The sequence below is a fragment of the Lonchura striata genome, chromosome 30, assembly GCF_050655825.1.
Source record: "Lonchura striata isolate lonStrDom1 chromosome 30, ASM5065582v1, whole genome shotgun sequence".
NCBI classification, from domain to species: Eukaryota; Metazoa; Chordata; class Aves; order Passeriformes; family Estrildidae; genus Lonchura; species Lonchura striata.
In genome coordinates, this window is record NC_140732.1 from 7,137,562 (window position 1) to 7,158,832 (window position 21,271).

At 64.9% G+C, this 21,271-nt stretch overlaps 2 protein-coding genes across 9 annotated transcripts; one reads left to right on the forward strand and one right to left on the reverse strand.

Moving 5' to 3' along the window:
* The first annotated feature begins 257 nt into the window (after positions 1-257).
* NDUFB7 (NADH:ubiquinone oxidoreductase subunit B7) lies at positions 258-4,256 on the forward strand. Of its 4 annotated transcripts, none has more exons than XR_014950464.1 (4): positions 258-375; positions 1,877-2,045; positions 2,893-3,074; positions 3,119-4,256. XR_014950464.1 is itself a non-coding variant. In XM_085563298.1 (3 exons), the coding sequence occupies exons 1-3, from the start codon at positions 264-266 to the stop codon at positions 2,990-2,992; spliced, it is 381 nt and encodes a 126-aa protein (XP_085419424.1). In that variant the 5' UTR covers positions 258-263; the 3' UTR covers positions 2,993-4,256. The 4 variants fall into 4 exon arrangements, 2 of the variants coding, with proteins under 2 accessions (XP_085419424.1, XP_085419423.1); XR_014950465.1 differs by having other exon boundaries at positions 3,278-4,256; XM_085563298.1 differs by having other exon boundaries at positions 2,893-4,256.
* Positions 4,257-5,318: 1,062 nt separating this feature from the next.
* On the reverse strand, positions 5,319-20,222 carry TECR (trans-2,3-enoyl-CoA reductase). Of its 5 annotated transcripts, none has more exons than XM_085563283.1 (13): positions 20,158-20,222; positions 18,871-18,921; positions 17,733-17,784; positions 17,014-17,058; positions 15,998-16,101; positions 14,669-14,736; positions 12,967-13,072; positions 12,255-12,327; positions 11,428-11,471; positions 9,737-9,794; positions 8,421-8,509; positions 7,261-7,306; positions 5,319-5,458 (listed from the first exon to the last, which is right to left on the reverse strand). In XM_085563283.1, exons 1-13 carry the CDS (start codon positions 20,170-20,172, stop codon positions 5,331-5,333), a joined length of 879 nt encoding a protein of 292 aa, XP_085419409.1. In that variant the 5' UTR covers positions 20,173-20,222; the 3' UTR covers positions 5,319-5,330. The 5 variants fall into 5 exon arrangements, with proteins under 5 accessions (XP_085419409.1, XP_085419407.1, XP_085419406.1 ...); XM_085563281.1 differs by having other exon boundaries at positions 14,621-14,736; XM_085563280.1 differs by having other exon boundaries at positions 17,014-17,112.
* Between the last annotated feature and the right edge of the window lie 1,049 nt (positions 20,223-21,271).

A 21,271-nucleotide genomic window follows, 5' to 3' on the forward strand; every position in this document is an offset into this window, starting at 1 on the left:
GGGTTTTTTTGTGTTTTTTTTTTTTAATTTAATTTTTTAAATTTGGTATTTTGTTTGTCTTTGTTTGTTTGAGGAGTTTTTGGCTGCTTTTATTTTTATTTTCTTTTTTTTCCATTTTTTGCGTTTTCGTGGCGCTCCTTTCTGCTCCTCCCCTCCGCCAGGGGGCGCTGTGACAGCCCCCCCCACCCTCCGCAGCTCCTCAGCCACTTCCGCTTCCGGCGCTCCGCCACTTCCGCTTCCGGCGCCCCCGTCCCGCCGCCGCCATGGGCGCTCACCTGAGCCGCCGTTACCTGTGGGACGCCGAGGCCGAGCCCGACCCGCTGCGCATGCCGTCCTTCCCCGCCCGGCTCGGCCTGCCGCGCCGCCGGCCGCGCGGTCAGTGCGGGGACAGCGCCGGGGACACCGCGAGGGGACACGGGGACACGGGAGGGGACACGGGACACCGGGACAGCGCGGGGGACACCGGGACACCGGGACAGCGCGGGGGACACCGGGACACCGGAGGGGACACGGGGACACGGGGACACCGGGACACGGGAGGGGACACGGGGACACGGGAGGGACACGGGGACACCTGGAGGGGACACGGGAGGGGACACGAGGACACGGGAGGGGACACGGGAGGGACACCGGGACACCGGGAGGGACACGGGAGGGGACACGGGGACACGGGAGGGACACGGGGACACGGGAGGGACACGGGGACATGGAAGGGGACACGGGGACACCTGGAGGGGACACGGGAGGGACACGGGGACACGGGGAGGGGACACCGGAGGGGACACGGGGATGGTGGCGCGGTGCCTTTGGGGCGTCCCCGCCCTCGCGTGACCCCGGTGACCTCCCGCAGCGCCCCTCCCCCCCCCGCCGGTGCCACCCCCGTGTCCCCTCCCCGTGTCCCCTCCCCCGCCGCGTGTCCCCAGGTGCCACCCGTGTGTCGCTGGCCCTGCACTTGCCACCCCGAGTGTCCCCAAGTGTCCTTGAGTGTCCCCAAGTGTCCCCGAGTGTCCCCGAGTGTCCCTGGGGGTCCCCAAGTGTCCCCTCTGTCCCCGAGTGTCCCTGGGAGTCCCCAAGTGTCCTTGAGTGTCTCCTCTGTCCCTGAGTGTCCCTTTTTGATCCTGACTGTCCCCTCTGTCCCTTTTTGTCCCTTTTGGTGACAGCCATGGTGGCCTCGGCGGCGCAGCTGGCGCAGGCCTGTGTCCCCTCTGTCCCTGAGTGTCTCTGGGTGTCCCTGGGTGTCCCCTCTGTCCCTTTTTGTCCCCTGTCACAGCCATGGTGGCCTCGGCGGCGCAGCTGGCGCAGGCCTGTGTCCCCTCTGTCCCTGAGTGTCCCTGACTGTCCCCTCTGTCCCTTTTTGTCCCTTTTGGTGACAGCCATGGTGGCCTCGGCGGCGCAGCTGGTGCAGGGCCGCGTGTCCCTGAGTGTCCCCAAATGTCTGTGTCCTCTCTGTCCCTTCTCTCAAGTGTCCCCTCTGTCCTTCACTGTCCCTTTGTCCCCTCTGTCCCTGAGTGTCCCTGATTGTCCCCTCTGTCCCTTTTTGTCCCTTTTGGTGACAGCCATGGTGGCCTCGGCGGCGCAGCTGGTGCAGGCCCGTGTCCCCTCTGTCCCCGAGTGTCCCTGAGTGTCCCTGGGTGTCCCCTCTGTCCCTGAGTGTCCCCTCTGTCCCTTTTTGTCCCCTGTCACAGCCATGGTGGCCTCGGCGGCGCAGCCGGCGCAGGCCCACGTGTCACCTCTGTCCCCTCTGTCCCCTCTGTCCCTTTCTGTCCCCTGTCACAGCCATGGTGGCCTCGGCGGCACAGCCGGTGCAGGCCTGTGTCCCCTCTGTCCCTTAGTGTCCCTGAGTGTCCCCTCTGTCCCTTTTTGTCCCCTGTCACAGCCATGGTGGCCTCGGCGGCGCAGCTGGCACAGGCCCGCGTGCCGCTGGAGCAGCGCGACTTCTGTGGGCACCACCTGCTGCGGCTGCTGCGCTGCCAGCGCGACAACTTCCCCGTGCCATGGCGGTGCCACGCGCTGCGCCACGCCTGGGACGGCTGCCAGCACGAGGAGTGAGGACACGGGGACATGGGGACACTGGGGGGATTGGGGGGATTGGGGACACTGGGGGGGGATGGGGACACTGGGGACACTGGGGACACTGGGGACATTGGGGACACTGGGGGGGGATGGGGACACTGGGGACACTGGGGACATTGGGGACATTGGGGACACTGGGGACATTGGGGGGATTGGGGACACTGGGGACACTGGGGACATTGGGGACACTGGGGAGATTGGGGGCATTGGGGATATTGGGGTGTTGGGGACACTGGGGACATCGTGGGGACATCAGGGGGGGACACAGGGACACTGGGGACGTGCCGGGGGGTGACGGGGACACCACGGCCACCGCGGTGCCACCCCCACCCGCCTGTGACACCCTGGTGGCTGTGGTGACAATGACACGTTGACACACGGTGACAATGACATGGTGACACGGTGACATTGTGACACACAGCGACACCGTGGCAGGGTGACACAGTGACACGTGGTGACACGGTGGTGACACACGGTGAGATGTGGTGACAATGAGTGGCACAGGAGCACTGTGGTGACACACGGTGACACAGGGACACGGTGGTGATACACGGTGACACAATGAGTGGCACAGGGACACAGTGGTGTCCCATGATGTCACACGGTGGTGACACACGGTGACACAGGGACACAGTGGTGACGTGGTGACACACGGTGACACAATGAGTGGCACAGGGACACAGTGGTGTCCCACAGTGTCACACGGTGGTGACACACGGTGACACACGGTGGTGCTACACGGTGACACAGGGACACAGTGGTGACGTGGTGTCCCATGGTGGTGACACACGGTGACACACGTGTTCCGTGTGTCCCCAGCTACGTGATGCGCATGAAGGAGTTTGAGCGTGAGCGGCGCCTGCGGCTGCGGCAGCAACGGCTGAGACGGCGCGGGGATGGTGACGGGGACAGCGAGTGACACCCGGTGACACCATGGGGACAGTGACGGGGACAGCGAGTGACACCCGGTGACACCATGGGGACAGTGACGGGGACAGCGAGTGACACCCGGTGGCACCATGGGGACAGTGACGGGGACAGCAAGGGACACCCGGTGACACCACGGGGACGGTGACGGGGACAGCGAGTGACACCCGGTGACACCACGGGGACAGTGACGGGGACAGCAAGGGACACCCGGTGACACCCAGTGACACCCGGTGGCACCACGGGGATGGTGACAGGGACAGCGAGTGACAGCGAGGGACACCCGGTGACACCATGGGGACAGCGACGGGGACAGCAAGTGACACCCGGTGACACCCAGTGACACCCAGTGACACTGCAGGAACAGCGAGTGACACTGGGTGACACCCAGCAACACTGGGTGACACTGGGTGACACCCAGAACACCACGGTGACACCTGAGTGACACTGAGGACACCGCGGTGACACCCAGGAACACTGAGTGACACTGGGGACACCGTGGTGACACTGAGTGACACCGGAGTGACACCAAGGACACCTGGTGACACCACTGTGACGGTGACATGAGGACCCCCGCACAATTAAGCCCCCGAGTGACACCTGGTGACCCCGAGTGACACTGGGGACACTGTGGTGACACCGAGTGACACCGCGGTGACGGTGACACAAGGACCCCCGCTCAGTAAAGCTCCTGAGTGACACCCAGTGACAGAGTGACATCAAGTGACACCCGGTGACACCGCAGTGACGGTGACACAAGGACCCCCGCACAATAAAGCCCCAAGTGACACCAGTGACACAGAGTGACATCAAGTGACACCAGTGACACCGCGGTGACGGTGACACGAGCCCCCCGCTCAATAAAGTCCTCAGGTGACACCTGGTGACACAGGTGACACCGCAGTGATGGTGACACAAGACCCCCGCACTATAAAGCCCCAAGTGACACCGGTGACACCATGGTGACGGTGACACGAGGACCCCCGAGTGACACTGGTGACACTGACACGAGCCCCCCTGCTCAATAAAGCCCCGAGTGACACCGGTGACACCGAGTGACACCCGGTGACACCGCAGCGACGGTGACACGAGGACCCCCGAGTGACACCGTGGTGACGGTGACACGAGCTCCCCGCTCAATAAAGCCCCGAGTGACACCCGGTGACACCGCGGCGACGGTGACACGAGGACCCCCGAGTGACACCGCGGTGACAGTGACACGAGCCCCCCGCTCAATAAAGCCCCGAGTGACACGAGCGGCGCTGGCCCGTCACTGCTCCTGGGGACGTCGCGATGCCACCGGGATTGTCCCCAGGGGTGGCTGTGAGTGACGCCCGGTGTCCCCGCGAGGGGACAAGGACAGGCCACGCGCGGGGTGGGGATGGCATTTATTGTCACCCGCGGGGACAGGGCGAGGGGTGGCACCGCGGTGACAGCGCTGCTGGGGACACTGCCGGCGGGGAGGGGACACCGGGGATGGCACCTGGAGGTGACACTGCCACCGGGGGTGACACCCTGGAGGTGACACTGCCACCACAGAGGGGACACCGGGGATGGCACAGGGGAGGTGACACTGCTGTTGTGGAGGGGACACCGGGGATGGCACCCTGCAGGTGACACTGCCACCGTGGAGGTGACACTGCCACCAGGGAGGGGACACTGCCAGCGGGGAGGGGACACCGGGGATGGCTGTGTCCAGGGATGTCCCCGCGGTGTCCCAGCAGGAAGGTGACACCGGGGGGTGTCCCCAGGGTGTCACAGCAGGAAGGGGACACTGGGGGGTGTCCCAGGGGATGTCCCCGGGATGTCCCAGGGATGTCCCCAGGGTGTCCCAGCAGGAAGGGGACACTGGGGGGTGTCCCAGGGGTGTCCCCAGGGTGTCACAGCAGGAAGGTGATACCGGGGGGATGTCCCCAGGGTGTCCCAGCAGGAAGGGGACACCAGGGGATGTCCCAGGGATGTCCCCAGGGTGTCACAGCAGGAAGGGGACACTGGGGGATGTCCCCACGGTGTCCCCGCGGTGTCACAGCAGGAAGGTGACACCGGGGGGGTGTCCCCAGGGTGTCCCAGCAGGAAGGGGACACTGGGGGGTGTTCCAGGGGTGTCCCCAGGGTGTCGCAGCAGGAAGGGGACACCGGGGGATGTCCCAGGGATGTCCCAGGGATGTCCCCAGGGTGTCCCAGCAGGAAGGGGACACCAAGGGATGTCCCCACGGTGTCCCCAGGGTGTCCCAGCAGGAAGGGGACACTGGGGGGTGTCCCAGGGATGTCCCCAGGGTGTCCCAGCAGGAAGGGGACACTGGGGGGTGTCCCAGGGATGTCCCCAGGGTGTCACAGCAGGAAGGGCACGATGGGCGAGCGCAGCGGCGGGTAGTCGCGGAACTCGCGCAGGTAACTGCGGTGCTTGCCCTGGGCCCAGATCGCCATCTGCACGAAGCCCACCAGCGAGAAGAGCGCCACTGCGGGACACGGTGGCACTCAGGGGACAGCGAGGACACGACGGGGACAGCGGGGACAGTGCCATTGCGGGACACGGTGGCACTCAGGGGACAGCGGGGACACAGCGGGGACAGTGCCACTGCGGGACACGGTGGCACTCAGGGGACAGCGGGGACACAGCGGGGACAGTGCCACTGCGGGACAGGGTGGCACTCGGGACAGCGGGGACAAAATGGGGACAGTGCCACTGCGGGACAGGGTGGCACTCAGGGGACAGCGGGGACAAAACGGGGACAGTGCCACTGCGGGACACGGTGGCACTCAGGGGACAGCGGGGACAAAATGGGGACAGTGCCACTGCGGGACAGGGTGGCACTCAGGGGACAACGGGGACAAAATGGGGACACAGCGGGGACAGTGCCACTGTGGGACACGGTGGCACTCGGGACAGCGGGGACAAAATGGGGACAGTGCCACTGCGGGACACGGTGGCACTCAGGGGACAGCGGGGACAAAATGGGGACAGTGCCACTGCGGGACACGGTGGCACTCAGGGGACAGCGGGGACAAAATGGGGACAGAGCCACTGCGGGACACGGTGGCACTCAGGGGACAGCGGGGACACAGCGGGGACAGTGCCACTGTGGGACACGGTGGCACTCAGGGGACAGCGGGGACAAAATGGGGACAGTGCCACTGCGGGACACGGTGGCACTCAGGGGACAGCGGGGACACAGCGGGGACAGTGCCACTGCGGGACAGGGTGGCACTCAGGGGACAGCAGGGACAAAATGGGGACAGTGCCACTGTGGGACACGGTGGCACTCAGGGGACAGCGGGGACAAAATGGGGACAGTGCCACTGCGGGACACGGTGGCACTCAGGACAGTGGGGACAAAATGGGGACACGGCAGGGACAGTGCCACTGCGGGACAGGGTGGCACTCAGGGGACAGCGGGGACAAAATGGGGACAGAGCCACTGCGGGACACGGTGGCACTCAGGGGACAGCGGGGACAGTGGGGACACAACAGGGACAGCAGGGACACGGCAGGGAGACCAAAAATCCCCCTAAAATTCACCCCAAATCACCCCTAAATTCACCCAAATCCCCCCAAAATCAACTCCAAAATCCATCCCAAATCCACCCGAAATCCCCCAAAATCCACCCCAAATCCCCCCAAAACGACCCCGAATCCACCCAAATCCACCCCAAATGACCCCAAAATCCATTCTAAATCACCCCTAATTTCTCCTAAAATCCACCCCAAATCCACCTGAATCCCCAAAACTCTACTTGAAATCCCCCCAAAATCCACCCAAAATCCACCCAAATCCCCCCAAAATCCACCCAAATCACCCCGAAATCCACCCCAAATCTCCCCAAAATAGCCCCAAAATCCACCCCAAATCCCCCCAAATCCCCCCCAAATCCATCCAAATCCCCCCAAAGTCCACCCCAAATCTCCCCAAAATCCCCCTAAAATCCCCCCAAGTCACCCAAAATCCACCCAAATCCCCCCAAAATCCACCCCAAATCCAAGTGAACTCCTCCCAAAATCCACCCAAATTACTCCTAAATTCACCCCAAATCCACCTAAACCACCTGAAATCCCCCCAAATTCCACCCAAATCCCAAAATCCACCCCAAATCTACCCAAAATCCACCCAAATCCCCCCAAAATTCACCCAAATCACCCCAAAATCCACCCCAAATCCCCAGAAAATCCAACCAAAATCCATCCCAAATCCACCCCAAATCCATCCAAATCCCCCCAAAATCCGGTGTCCCCAATGTCCCCAATGTCCCCGTGTCCCCTCACCGGGCAGGCACTGGGTCATGATGGTGAAACCGATCCAGGAGCCGACCTGGGGGGCAGACGGGGACAGGGGTGTCACCCATGGGTGCCACTTCTGGGGTGTCACCATGGGGGTGTCAGCCATGGAGGTGTCACTTTGGGGGTGTCACATTTGGGGTGTCACTTTTGGGGGATCATCGATGAGGGTGTCACAATGGGGTGTCACATTTGGGGTGACACCGATGAGGGTGTCACCATGGGGTGTCACTTTGGGGGTGTCACCCATGGGTGCCGCCCTCCTCCCCTGCGGTGACACCCGGCTGGGAGATGTCCCCTCCTGTCCCCTCCCCCCACAGGTGCCCACCCCCCTCCCGGTGTCCCCAGGGCTGGCACGGCCTCAGTGTCCCCAACTGTCCCCAGAGTGTCCCCAAAGTGTCCCCAAAGTGTCCCCAGGTGTCCCCAGGGTGTCCCCAGTGTCCCCACTGTCCCCAGTGTCCCCAGTGTCCCCAATGTCCCCAGTGTCCCCAGTGTCCCCAATGTCCCCAGTGTCCCCAATGTCCCCAATGTCCCCGGTGTCCCCCCAATGTCCCCAGTGTCCCCAGTGTCCCCAGTGTCCCCAGTGTCCCCAATGTCCCCAATGATGTCCCCAGTGTCCCCAATGTCCCCAACACCCCCAATGTCCCCAGTGTCCCCAATGTCCCCAATGTCCCCAATGTCCCCCCAATGTCCCCAATGTCCCCAATGTCCCCACTGTCCCCAATGTCCCCAGTGTCCCCGGTGTCCCCAGTGTCCCCAGTGTCCCCAGTGTCCCCAATGTCCCCAATGTCCCCAGTGTCCCCAGTGTCCCCAGTGTCCCCAGTGTCCCCAGTGTCCCCAAAGTGTCCCCAAAGTGTCCCCAGTGTCCCCACTGTCCCCAGTGTCCCCAGTGTCCCCAGTGTCCCCAGTGTCCCCACTGTCCCCAGTGTCCCCAGTGTCCCCAGTGTCCCCAGTGTCCCCAATGTCCCCAAAGTGTCCCCAAAGTGTCCCCAGTGTCCCCACTGTCCCCAGTGTCCCCAGTGTCCCCAGTGTCCCCAGTGTCCCCACTGTCCCCAGTGTCCCCAGTGTCCCCCATGTCCCCAGTGTCCCCAATGTCCCCAGTGTCCCCACTGTCCCCGGTGTCCCCGGTGTCCCCATGTCCCGGTGACCTCGTAGGTGTAGTTGGGGCAGGACACCAGCAGGAACAGCCAGGTGAACGGGTTCCGTGTCGGGTACGGGATCTTGCGCGCCTTCGAGCCTGCGGGCAACACGCGTGACACCGGGACATGGGACACGTGTGACACACCACGGGGACACACGGGGACATGGGACACAGGGACATGCACGACACCGGGACACGTGGGACACACGGGGACACCAGGACACGGGATACAGGGACACAGGACACAGGGACACACACAGGGACACGCGGGGACACGGTGACACACAGGGACACCGCATGCGCTGACACACGGGGACACGCGGGGACACCAGGACCCATGGGGACACACCAGGACACACAGGAACACACAAGGACACACAGGAACACACAGGGACACACGGGGACATGTGGGGACACGGGGACACACAGGACGTGGGGACACAAAGGGACACCAGGACACAGGGACACACCAGGACACACAGGAACACACAAGGACACACAGGGACACACGGGGACACAGGAACACACGGTGACACCCAGTGACATGGTGACACACGGGGACATGGGGACACAGGGACACATGGTGACACACGGGGACACCAGGACACACCAGCACACACAGGAACACACAAGGACACACAGGGACACACAGGGACACACGGGGACACACGGGGACATGTGGGGACACACGGGGACATGTGGGGACACGGTGACACACAGGACATGGGGACAGAAGAGACACCGCACGCGCTGACACACAGGGACACCAGGACACACGGGACACACCACAGACACGCGGGGACACACAGTGACACACAGGGAGACACGGGGACATGGGGACACACGGGGACACACGGGGACACCAGGACACACACGGGGACACGGTGACGCACGGGGACACACACAGTGACACACCAGGACACGCTGACACACGGGGACACACCAGGACACACCAGGACACCACACGCAGTGACATGGAGGGACACACGGGGACACACACGGTGACACAGTGACACAGCAGGACACGCTGACACACAGGGACACATGGGGACACACCAGGACACATGGGAGGACATGGGGACACATGGGGACACACGGGTGACACGGCTCACACACCGGTGACACCCTCAGGACACGCGTCACCCCCCAGGCCACCCCCCGGACAGGTGCCACCCTCCTGTCCCCAGTGTCCCCAATGTCCCCAACTGTCCCAATGTCCCCAGTGTCCCCAGTGTCCCCAGTGTCCCCAGTCCCCCCAATCCCCCCACTGTCCCCCATGTCCCCGTGTCCCCGCTGTCCCCATCTCTGTCCCCTGTCCCTCACCCGCTGGCCGCAGGTTCCTCAGGGCCACGTGGATGGAGAAGTTCCCGAGCTGGCAGAACTGGGGGGGAGGGGGGGAGGGGTCACAGGGACCCCCAGGGACCCCCCAAACCTCCCCCAGCCCCCCAAACCTCCTCAAACCCCCCCCGGGACCCCCCAAATTCCCCCAAACCCCCCCAAACCTCCTCCAACCCCTCCAGCCCCACCAGGGACCCCCAAATTCCCCCAAACCCCCCCCAGGACCTCCCAAATTCCCCCAAACCCCTCCAAGCCCCCACAGGGACACCCCCCAGACCCCCCCCGGGACCCCCCAAATTTCCCCAGCCCCCCCCAGCCCCCCAAACCTCCTCAAACCCCCTCAGCCCCCACTGGGACCCCCCAAATTCCCCCAAAGACCCCCCAAAAATTTCTCAACCCCCCCCAAATTCCCCACCCCAGCCCCCCCCCGAAACCCCCACTGGGATCCCCCCAAACCCCCCAAGACCCCCTTCAAGACCCCCCCAAACCTCCCAAACCCCCCAAGACCCCCTTCAAGACCCCCCCAAACCTCCCAAATCCCCCCAAGACCCCCTCAAGACCCCCCCAAACTCCCCAAATCCCCCCAAACCCCCCAAGACCCCCTTCAAGACCCCCCCAAACCCTCCCAAATCCCCCCAAACCCCCATCCCACCCCCCCAAACCCCCCTCAAGACCCCCCCAAACCCCCCAAATCCCCCCAAACCCCCCAAGACCCCCCCAAACCCCCCAAGACCCCCCCAAGACCCCCCCAAACCCTCTCAAATCCCCCCAAACCCCCCATTCCAGCCCCCCAAACCCTCCCAAGACCCCCCCAAATCCCCCCATGGCCCCCCAAGTCCCCCCGATCCCCCCATTCTAGTCCCCTCAAACCCCCCCAGCCCCCACTGGGACCCCCCCCAAACCACCTCAAGACCCCCCCAATCCCCCCAATATCCCCCACGGGCCCCCCAAACCCCCCAAATCCCCCCAAACCCCCATCCCAGCCCCCCAAACCCCCCCAGACCCCCTCAAGACCCCCCCAAACCCCCCCGATCCCCCCATCCCACCCCCCCAAAACCCCCAAGACCCCCCCAAACCCCCCGATGATGCCCCCAACCCCATCCCCCCAGCCCCCCCAAACACCCCCAGCCCCCACTGGGACACCCCCAAACCCCCCCAAGACCCCTCCCAAATCCCCCAGTCACCCCATCCCAGCCCCCCAAACCCCCATGGACCCCCCCAATCCCCCCAAGATCCCCTCAAGACCCCCCCTCAAACCCCCCAAATCCCCCCAAACCCCCCCAATTCCCCCATTCCTTCCCCCCAAACCCCCCAAATCCCCCCAAACCCCCCCAATTCCCCCATTCCTTCCCCCCAAACCCCCCAAACCCCCCCAATTCCCCCATTCCCTCCCCCCAAACCCCCTAGACCCTCCCAAATCCCCCCAAACCCCCCATCCCAGCCCCCCAAACCCCCCCAAACCCCCTCAAGACCCCCCCAAACCCCCCAAGCCCCCCATCCCAGCCCCCCAAACACCCCCAGCCCCCACTGGGACACCCCCAAACCCCCCCAAGACCCCTCCCAAATCCCCCCAAACCCCCCATCCCAGCCCCCCAAACCCCCATGGACCCCACAAATCCCCCCAATTCCCCCATTCCCTCCCCCCAAACCCCCCAAACCCCCCCGTGGGCACCCACCAGGAACACGGCCAGCGCCAGCTTCACCTGCTCGTCACCGTAGGCTGGGGGGACACTGGGGTCAGGGACGGGGACAGGGACAGGGACATGGGGACATGGGGACATGGGGACACTGGGGACACTGGGGACACTGGGGACATTGGGGACATTGGGGACACTGGGGGGACATTGGGGACACTGGGGACATTGGGGACATTGGGGACACTGGGGACACTGGGGACACTGGGGACATTGGGGACATTGGGGACATTGGGGACATGGGGACACTGGGGACACTGGGGACACTGGGGACACTGGGGACACTGGGGACATGGGGACAGTGAGGGGACACTGGGGACACTGGGGACAGTGGGGGGACATTGGGGACATGGGGACAGGGACAGGGACAGGGACAGGGATGGGACATTGGGGACAAGGGGACATGGGGACAGGGACAGGGGGACAGGGAGGAGGGACAGGGGGACAGAGGGGACAGGGATGGGGACAGGGACAGGGACAGCCCCAGTGTCCCCAGCAGAGGGGACAAGGATGGGGACAGGGACATCAGGGGGACACAGGGACAGGGACACAGTGACAGTGCCACAGTGACAGCGACACAGTGACAGCGACACAGTGACAGTGACACAGTGACAGTGACAGTGACAGTGACACAGTGACAGCGACACAGTGACAGCGACACAGTGACAGTGACACAGTGACAGTGCCACAGTGACAGCGACACAGTGACAGCGACACAGTGACAGTGACACAGTGACAGTGACACAGTGACAAAGACAGTGACAGTAACACAGTGACAGTGACACAGTGACAGTGACGGTGACACTCACCTGGTGGGGTGTACAGCGGGTGGTTGATGTAGTACGCCATCCAGGCAGCGAAGCCCCAGTAGTAGGTGCAGTTCTGGGGACATTGGGGACAGTTGGGGACAGTTGGGGACACTGGGGACACTGGGGACACTTTGGGGACACTGGGGCCATTGGGGACATGGGGACATTTGCGACACTGGGGACACTGGGGACATTTGGGGACAGTTGGGGACATTGGGGACACTGGGGACATTGGGGACACTGGGGACATTGGGGACAGTTGGGGACACTGGGGACATTGGGGACACTGGGGACATTTGGGGACAGTTGGGGACACTGGGGACGCGTTGGGGACGCAGCAGTGGCCGGCAGGGGACACCTGGGGACAGCCGGGTGTGCGGCCGCTGCCAGGGAGGGGACAGGGAGGGGACAGGGAGGGACAGGGCAGTGACACCGGTGCCAGGGCGGTGCAGAGGTGACACAGGTGACACTCAGGTGGCACAGGTGGCACCCAGGTGACAGGGTGGTGGCACAGGTGGCAGTGTCACCTTGAAGATGTTGCGCAGCGGCACGGTGCCGTGCGAGAAGGGGAGGGGACAGGAGGGGACAGGAGGGGACAGGAGGGGACAGGGCGGTGCCTGGAGCACTGGGGCGGTGCAGAGGTGGCACAGGTGACACAGGTGGCACAGGTGGCACCCAGGTGACAGGGTGGTGGCACAGGTGGCAGTGTCACCTTGAAGATGTTGCGCAGGGGCATGGTGCCATGTGAGAAGCGGTGCACGAAGAGCGTCTCCAGCAGGCGCTTGACGTAGTGGAACGAGTGACAGCAGCACGCCAGGCTGGGGACACGGGGACACGGGACACGGGGACATGGGGACATCATTGGGGACACGGGGACATGGGGACATGGGAGAGGGACACGGGGACACGGGGACATGGGGACATCATTGGGGACACGGGGACATGGGGACATCATTGGGGACATGGGGACACGGGGACATGGGAGAGGGACACGGGGACATGGGGACATGGGTACACAGGACATGGGGACACCATTGGGGACACGGGGACACGGGGACACGGGGACACGGGGACATGGGGACACCATTGGGGACACGGGGACACGGGGACATCATTGGGGACACGGGGACATGGGGACATGGGAGAGGGACACGGGGACACGGGGACACGGGGACATCATTGGGGACACGGGGACATGGGGACACGGGGACATGGGAGACGGACACGGGGACACAGGGACATGGGGACATCATTGGGGACACGGGGACACGGGGACATGGGGACATCATTGGGGACATGGGACATGGGAGAGGGACACGGGGACACGGGGGGGACACGGGGACATCATTGGTGACACGGGGACATGGGAGAGGGACATGGGGACATGGGGACACGGGGACGGCGGTGGGGACACCTCCCCCACCGTTGTCCCCCATGTCCCCAATCCCCCCAATGTCCCCCAGTGTCCCATGTCCCGTGTCCGTGTCCCATGTCCCTGTCCTGTGTTCCGTGTCCCTCTCCCATGTCCCATGTCCCGTGTCCCGTGTCCCATGTCCCCTCTCCTGTGTCCCATGTCCCGTGTCCCGTGTCCGTGTCCCCTCTCCGGTGTCCCGTGTCCATGTCCCTCTCCCATGTCCCATGTTCCGTGTCCCTGTCCCATGTCCCATGTCCCCCTCCCATGTCCCTCTCCCCTCTCCCATGTCCCGTGTCCCCTCTCCCGTGTCCCTCTCCCGCGTCCGTGTCCCTGTCCCGTGTCTGTGTCCCTCTCCCGTGTCCCTCTCCCATGTCCCATGTCCCGTGTCCGTGTCTGTGTCCCTGTCCCGCGTCCCTGTCCCGTGTCTGTGTCCCATGTTCCATGTCCCTCTCCCATGTCCCTGTCCCGTGTCCCCTCTCCCATATCCCATGTCCCGTGTCCTTCTCTCATGTCCCATGTCCCTCTCTCATGTCCCATGTCCTGTGTCCCTCTCCCATGTCCCCTCTCCCATATCTCATGTCCCTGTCCCGTGTCCCATGTCCCTCTCCCCTCTCCCATGTCCCATGTCCTGTGTCCCTGTCCCGTGTCCCTCTCCCATGTTCCGTGTCCCTCTCCCGTGTCCCTCTCCCTTGTCCAGTGTCCCTCTCCCATATCCCATGTCCCGTGTCCCATATCCCATGTCCCTCTCCCGTGTCCCATGTCCCTCTCCCATATCCCATGTCCCATGTCCCGTGTCCCTCTCCCGTGTCCCGTGTCCCTGTCCCGTATCCCATGTCCCATGTCCCTCTCCCCTCTCCCATGTCCCCTCTCCCGTGTCCCGTGTCCCGTATCCCGTGTCCCCTCTCCCATGTCCCGTGTCCCGTGTCCCGTGTTCCCCGTCCCGTGTTCTCACTGCACCACGCGGTGCCGGCTCGCCGTGAAGTCGTAGCGGGGCCCGTACAGGAAGGGAACCCGGAAGTAGAAGAGCAGGTAAATGAGCAGGGGCCCCGCGTACTCCGTCAGGAACACCTGCAACACGCCAGGAACACGCCAGGGACATGTCAGGGACATGGGAGGGACACGGGAGAGACACGGGACAGGGACACGCCAGCGACACGTCAGGGACATGGGAGAGACATGGGACAGGGACACGCCAGCGACATGTCAGGGACATGGGAGAGACACGGCAGGGACATGGCAGGGACATGGCAGGGCCCCGCGTACTCCGTCAGGAACACCTGCAACACGCCAGGAACACGCCAAGAACACGTCAGGGACATGGGAGGGACACGGGAGAGACACGGGACAGGGACACGCCAGCGACACGTCAGGGACATGGGAGAGACATGGGACAGGGACACGGGACAGGGATACGGGACAGGGACAAGGCAGGGCCCCGCGTATTCCGTCAGGAACACCTGCAACACGCCAGGAACACGCCAAGGACACGTCAGGGACACGGGAGAGACATGGGACAGGGACACGGGACAGGGACACGCCAGCGACACGTCAGGGACATGGGAGAGACACAGCAGGGACAGGTGACACACAGGTGACACAGGTGGCACATGTATGACACGTGTATGACACACAGGTGACACAGATGACACAGGAGACACACATGTGACACACATATGACACACCTGACACCGGTGACACACGACACACATGACACATGTATGACACACGTATGACACACCTGACACAGGTGACACACATGTGACACAGAGGTGACACAGGTGACACAGGTGTGACACAGGAATGACACAGATGACACACACGTGACACACCCATGACACACCTGACACAGGTGACACAGGTAACACAGGAATGACACACATGACACACGTATGAGACACCTGACACAGGTGACACAGGAATGACACAGATGACACACAGGTGACACAGGTGGCACAGGTGACACACAGGTGACACACAGGTGACACACGCGTGACACACACGCATGACACAATGGATGACACAGGTGACACACACGTGACACACACATGACACACATATGGACACACGTATGACAGGTGACACAGGAATGACACACGTGTGACACACATGACACACCAGTGACATAATGGATGACACAGGAATGACACAGGTGACACACAGGTGACACAGGTGGCACAGGTGACACACATATGACATTCGTATAACACAAAGGTGACACACAGGTGACACACAGATGACACACAGGTGACACAGGTGGCACAGGAATGACACAGGTGACACACAGGTGACACACGCGTGACACACACGCATGACACACGCGTGCCCTCACCGTGACCCAGCTGATCTGCGCCCCCAGGTCCCGGAAGTAGAGCGTGGCCGTGGTGCCCACGGGCAGCGCCTGCAGCGCGTCCTCGTCCCGCAGCGAGCGCCCCTCTGCGGGCAGCGGCACGCCTGGCACACGCCTGGCACACGCCTGGCACACGCCTGGCACATGCTCACACACACCTGGCACACACCTGGGCATACCTGGAATCATGTGGCACACACCTGGCACGGCTCACACACACCTGGCACAGCTCACACACACCTGGCACAGACCTGGCACGGCTCACACACACCTGGCACAGCTCACACACACCTGGCACGGCTCACACACACCTGGCACAGCTCACACACACCTGGCACACAGCTGGCACAGCTCACACACAGCTGGCACAGCTCACACACACCTGGCACACAGCTGGCACAGCTCACACACAGCTGGCATGGCTCACACACAGCTGGCACACAGCTGGCACAGCTCACACACACCTGGCACGGCTCACACACACCTGGCACACAGCTGGCACACAGCTGGCACACACCTAGGGGGGTATCTGGGCACACCTGACACACACCTGGCACAGCCAGCACACAGCTGGCACAGCTGGGGGGTACCTGGGGACATCCCTGGGGACACCTTGGGGACACCCCGGGGACACCTGGGGACACCTGGGGACAGCTGGGGACACCCTGGGGACACCTGGGGACAGTTGGGGACACCCCGGGGACACCTGGGGACAGTTGGGGACACCTGGGGACACCCTGGGGACACCCCGGGGACACCCCGGGGACACCTGGGGACACCTGGGGACACCTTGGGGACACCCCGGGGACACCTGGGGACACCCCGGGGACACCTGGGGACACCCTGGGGACACCTGGGGACAGCTGGGGACACCCTGGGGACACCTGGGGACACCTGGGGACAGCTGGGGACACCTTGGGGACACCCCGGGGACACCTGGGGACACCTGGGGACAGCTGGGACACCTTGGGGACATTGGGGACAGCGGTGGCACTCACTGGGGTCCAGGCGCAGGGACTGCCTCGCCGGGTACCACTGGGGATCTGTGGGACAGAGGGGACAGAGGTGGTGGCACTGCCAGGACAGAGGTAGTGGCACTGTGGGGACAGTGACAGTGGCATTGTGGGGACGGTGGTGGTGGCACTGTGGGGACAGTGACAGTGACACTGTGGGGACGGTGGTGGTGGCACTGAGGGGACAGGGACAGTGGCACTGTGGGGACAGGGACGGTGGCACTGTGGGGACAGCGGTGGTGGCACTGCCAGGACAGGGACGGTGGCACTGAGGGGACAGGGACAGTGGCATTGTGGGGACGGTGGTGGTGGCACTGTGGGGACAGTGACAGTGACACTGTGGGGACGGTGGTGGTGGCACTGCGGGGACACGTCCCCATGGCTTGGTGACACGTGCCAGCCACATGAAGGTCCCCTAGGCCCCATGGAGAGTCCCCACCCCTGTCCCTCCCTTGTCCTCTCTGTCCCTGTCCCCAATGTCCCCAATGTCCCCAATGTCCTCAATGTCCCCATGTCCCCAATGTCCCCAGTGTCCCCAGTGTCCCCCCAATGTCCCCAATGTCCCCAGTGTCCCCAATGTCCCCAATGTCCCCAGTGTCCCCAGTGTCCCCAATGTCCCCAGTGTCCTCAATGTCCCCAATGTCCCCAGTGTCCCCAGTGTCCCCAATGTCCCCAAATGTCCCCATGTCCCTGTCCCCACTCACGGCTTTTGCTGAACAGGTTTTTGATGTCGGCCACCGTGGCCTGAGGCTCCACCTGGGGACAGCGAGGGCGGTCAGGGGACACGGGGACAGCGCCAGGCCACCCCCCTGTCCCTGTGTCCCCTCCCAGGCCACCCTGTCCCCGTGTTCCCTCCCAGGCCACCCCTGTCCCCTCACACACTGTCCCCGTGTCCCCATGTCCCCTCATGTCCCCCTGTTTCCATATCCCTGTCCCCCTGCCCCCCGTGTCCCCATGTCCCCCTGTCCTCATGTCCCCCCATATCCCCCCCGTCCCCTCATGTCCCAATGTTGCTGCGTGTCACCCCATGTCCCCATGTCCCCCCGTGTCCCCGAACCTCTCCACATCCCCCCATGTCCCTCTGTCCCCCCATGTCCCCATGTCCTTCTGCACCCCCTTGTCCCCACATCTCCTCATGTCCCCATGTCCCCCCATGCTGTCCTCATGTCCCCATGTCCTCCTGCCCCCCCATGTCCCCCTGTCCCCTCATGTCCCATGTCCCCTCATGTTCCCCCATGTCCCCTCCTGTCCCCCTGTCCTCCTGTCCCCCTATACCTCCTCATGTCCCAATGTCCCCCCATGTCCTCCTGTCCCCCCATGTCCCTCCATGTCCCCATGTCCCCACATCCCCCTGTGTCCCCATGTCCCCCTGTCCCCCCACATCCCCCTGTCCCCCCATACCCGCTCATGTCCCCATGTCCCCTCATGTCCCCATGTCCTCCTGTCCCTCCGTATCCTCCCATTTCCCCCTGTCCCTCCATGTCCCCCTGTCCCTGTGTCCCCCTATGTCCCCCTGTCCTCCTGTCCCCCCATATCCCCCCATGTCCCCCTGTCCCCTCATAATCCCTCATGTCCCCTTGTCCCTCCGTGTCCCCCCATGTCCCTGTGTCCCCCTGTCCCCCCATGTCCCCTCCTGTCCCAATGTCTCCTCGTGTCCCCATATCCCCATGTTCCCCCATGTTCCTGTGTCCCCTCATGTCCCAATGTCCCCCCATGTCCCCAGTATCCCCCCATGTCCCCATGTCCTCCTGTCCCTCCGTGTCCCCCCATGTCCCCAATATCCCCCCATGTCCCTCTGTCCCCCCATGTCCCCATGTCCCCCTGTCCCCGCTGTCCCCTCACCTTGTCGAGGAAGCAGAGCTTCTCCCGGCTGCGGGCGTCCAGGATCTCCACCTCGAAGAAGAGCACGGCCGATTTCTTGGGCCGCTTGCCGGGGGCCACTGCCGGCCACAGCGCCGGGCCACCCTCGGGTGCCACCGCCACCTCCATGCCACCGAAACCCGAGCGGCCCCGCCAGCGCTAAATATAACCCGCCCCCCCTTGGTGGCCCCAAGGTGGCCCGAGGTGGCCACGAGGTGGCCCTGGAATTTGCTCCGAGGTGGCCCTGGAGGTGGCCCCGTGGTGGCCCTGTGGTGGTCCCGAGGTGGCTCTGGAATTGGCTCTGAGGTGGCCCTGGAAATGGCCCCGGGCCGGCCCCGAGGTGGCCCCGGGGTGGCCCTGGAGGTGGCCATGAGGTGGCCCCAGGGTGGCCCTGGAGGTGGCCCCGAGGTGGTCCCGAGGTGGCCCTGGAATTGGCTCTGAGGTGGCCCTGGAAATGGCCCCGGGCTGGCCCCGAGGTGACCCTGTGGTGGCCCTGGAGGTGGCCCCGAGGTGGCCCTGGAGGTGGCCCCAAGGTAGCTCCAAGGTGGCCCTGGAGATGGCCCCAAGGTGGCCCTGGAGGTGGCCCTGGAGGTGGCCCCGGGCTGGCCACGAGGTGGCCCCGTGGTGGTCCCGAGGTGGCCCTGGGGTAGCCCTGGAGGTGGCCCCGAGGTGTCCCTGGAGGTGGCCCTGGAGGTGGCTCCCAGGTGACCCCAGGGTGGTCCTGGAGGTGGCCATGAGGTGGTCCCGGGGTGGCCCTGGGGTAGCCCTGGAGGAGCCACCGGAGCGGTGACGGTGACAGCGCCGGTGGCGCTCGGTGAGGGGGAACAGCGGGACCCGTCCCGGGGTCACCGCGGCCCCTCCGGGCTCTGCACCTGCCCGGGACCCTCTGGGACCTTCCAGAACCTTCCGGGACCCTCCGGGACCACCGGGACCCTCCGGGACCACCGGGAGTCGCGGGAGCGCAAGCCACGCCCCCTCCATGACCACGCCCCCTCAACAGACACGACCCTTTGTGACCACGCCCCCTTTCCACAACAGCCACGCCCCCTTCATAGCCCCGCCCATAGCCAGCTCGCCTCCCCGCCGCGCATGCGCACAGCGCGACGCCCCCCGGCACATGCGCGCAGCGCGTCCCGGGCGCCCCGGGGTGGAACGCGCGGGTTCCGCGGCGCCGCCGCGTTGGCGCCGTGCGGGGCCGGCGGCGGCGGCGCTGGGGGCCGCTCCGGTGGCGGTGTCCGGGCCGGGCCGCGGGCGGCGCGGCCGCCTCACCTCGTAGTGCTTCATGGCCGCTGCGCTCCGCCGCTCCCGCCGCCCCCGCCGCCCCCACGTGACCCGCCCCTCACGCCGGCGGCGGGGGCGGGGCCCGCGGCTCGGCCAATCGGCGGCGTTCGCGTGGCTCGGCGCGGCCAATCAGGAGGCAGCGGCTCCGCCCGCGCGCTCGCCCCTTCCCGCCTCGGCGGTTGCCGGGGCGACGCGAACGCCCGAGGGGGACTCCGCCAATGGGAGGCGAGGGCGGGGCGTGGAGTGACGGCCGCGGCAGCCAATGGGATCGCGGAGGGGGCGGGGCTGAGGGGTGGAGTGATGGCCTGCTCGGCCAATGGGCTCGCGGGAGGGGCGGGGAGTGGGAGGGGCAAGCAGGGCATGGGGGCGGGTCTAGAGGGGTCTGGGGGGTCATGGGGGGTCTGGGGGGTCATGGGGAGGAGAGGGGTCACAGGGACTGGGGGGTCAACGGGACTGAGGGGGTCTGGGGGGTTTGGGGAGTCCGAGAGGTTTTGGGGGGTCTGGGGGGTCATGGGGGGTCAGGGTGGCCATGGGGAATGGAGGGGTCAGAGGGGCTGGGGGGGTCACAGGGACTGGGGGGGTCTCAGGGACTGGGGGGCTGCGGGGTTTGGGGGGGTCCGAGAGGTTTGGCGGGGTCCGAGAGATTTTGGGGGGTCTGGGGGGCCATGGGGAGGGGAAGGGTCACAGGGACTGGGGGGATCTGGGAGATCTGAGAGGTTTGGGGGGGCTGGGAGGCCTGAAGGGTCTGGGGGGCCATGGGGGTTCTGGGGGGGTCACGGGGACTGGGGGTTCACAGGGACTGGGGGGCTGCGGGGCTTGGGGGGGTCCGAGAGGTTTGGGGGGGTCTGGGGGGGTCACAGGAACTGGGGGGTCACAAGGACTGGGGGGGTCTCAGAGACTGGGGGGCTGCGGGTTTTGGGGGGTCTGAGGGGTCTGGGGGGTTCCAGGGGTCCGAAGGGTCACAGGGGGGCTGGGGGAGCTGGGGTGGTCGTGGCAGGCTGGGGGGTCCCGAGGACACGCGGGGACACCGTGGGGACACCGTGGGGACACCGTGGGGACACGCGGGGACACTCTGGGACACGGTGACCGCGGGGCCACGGGG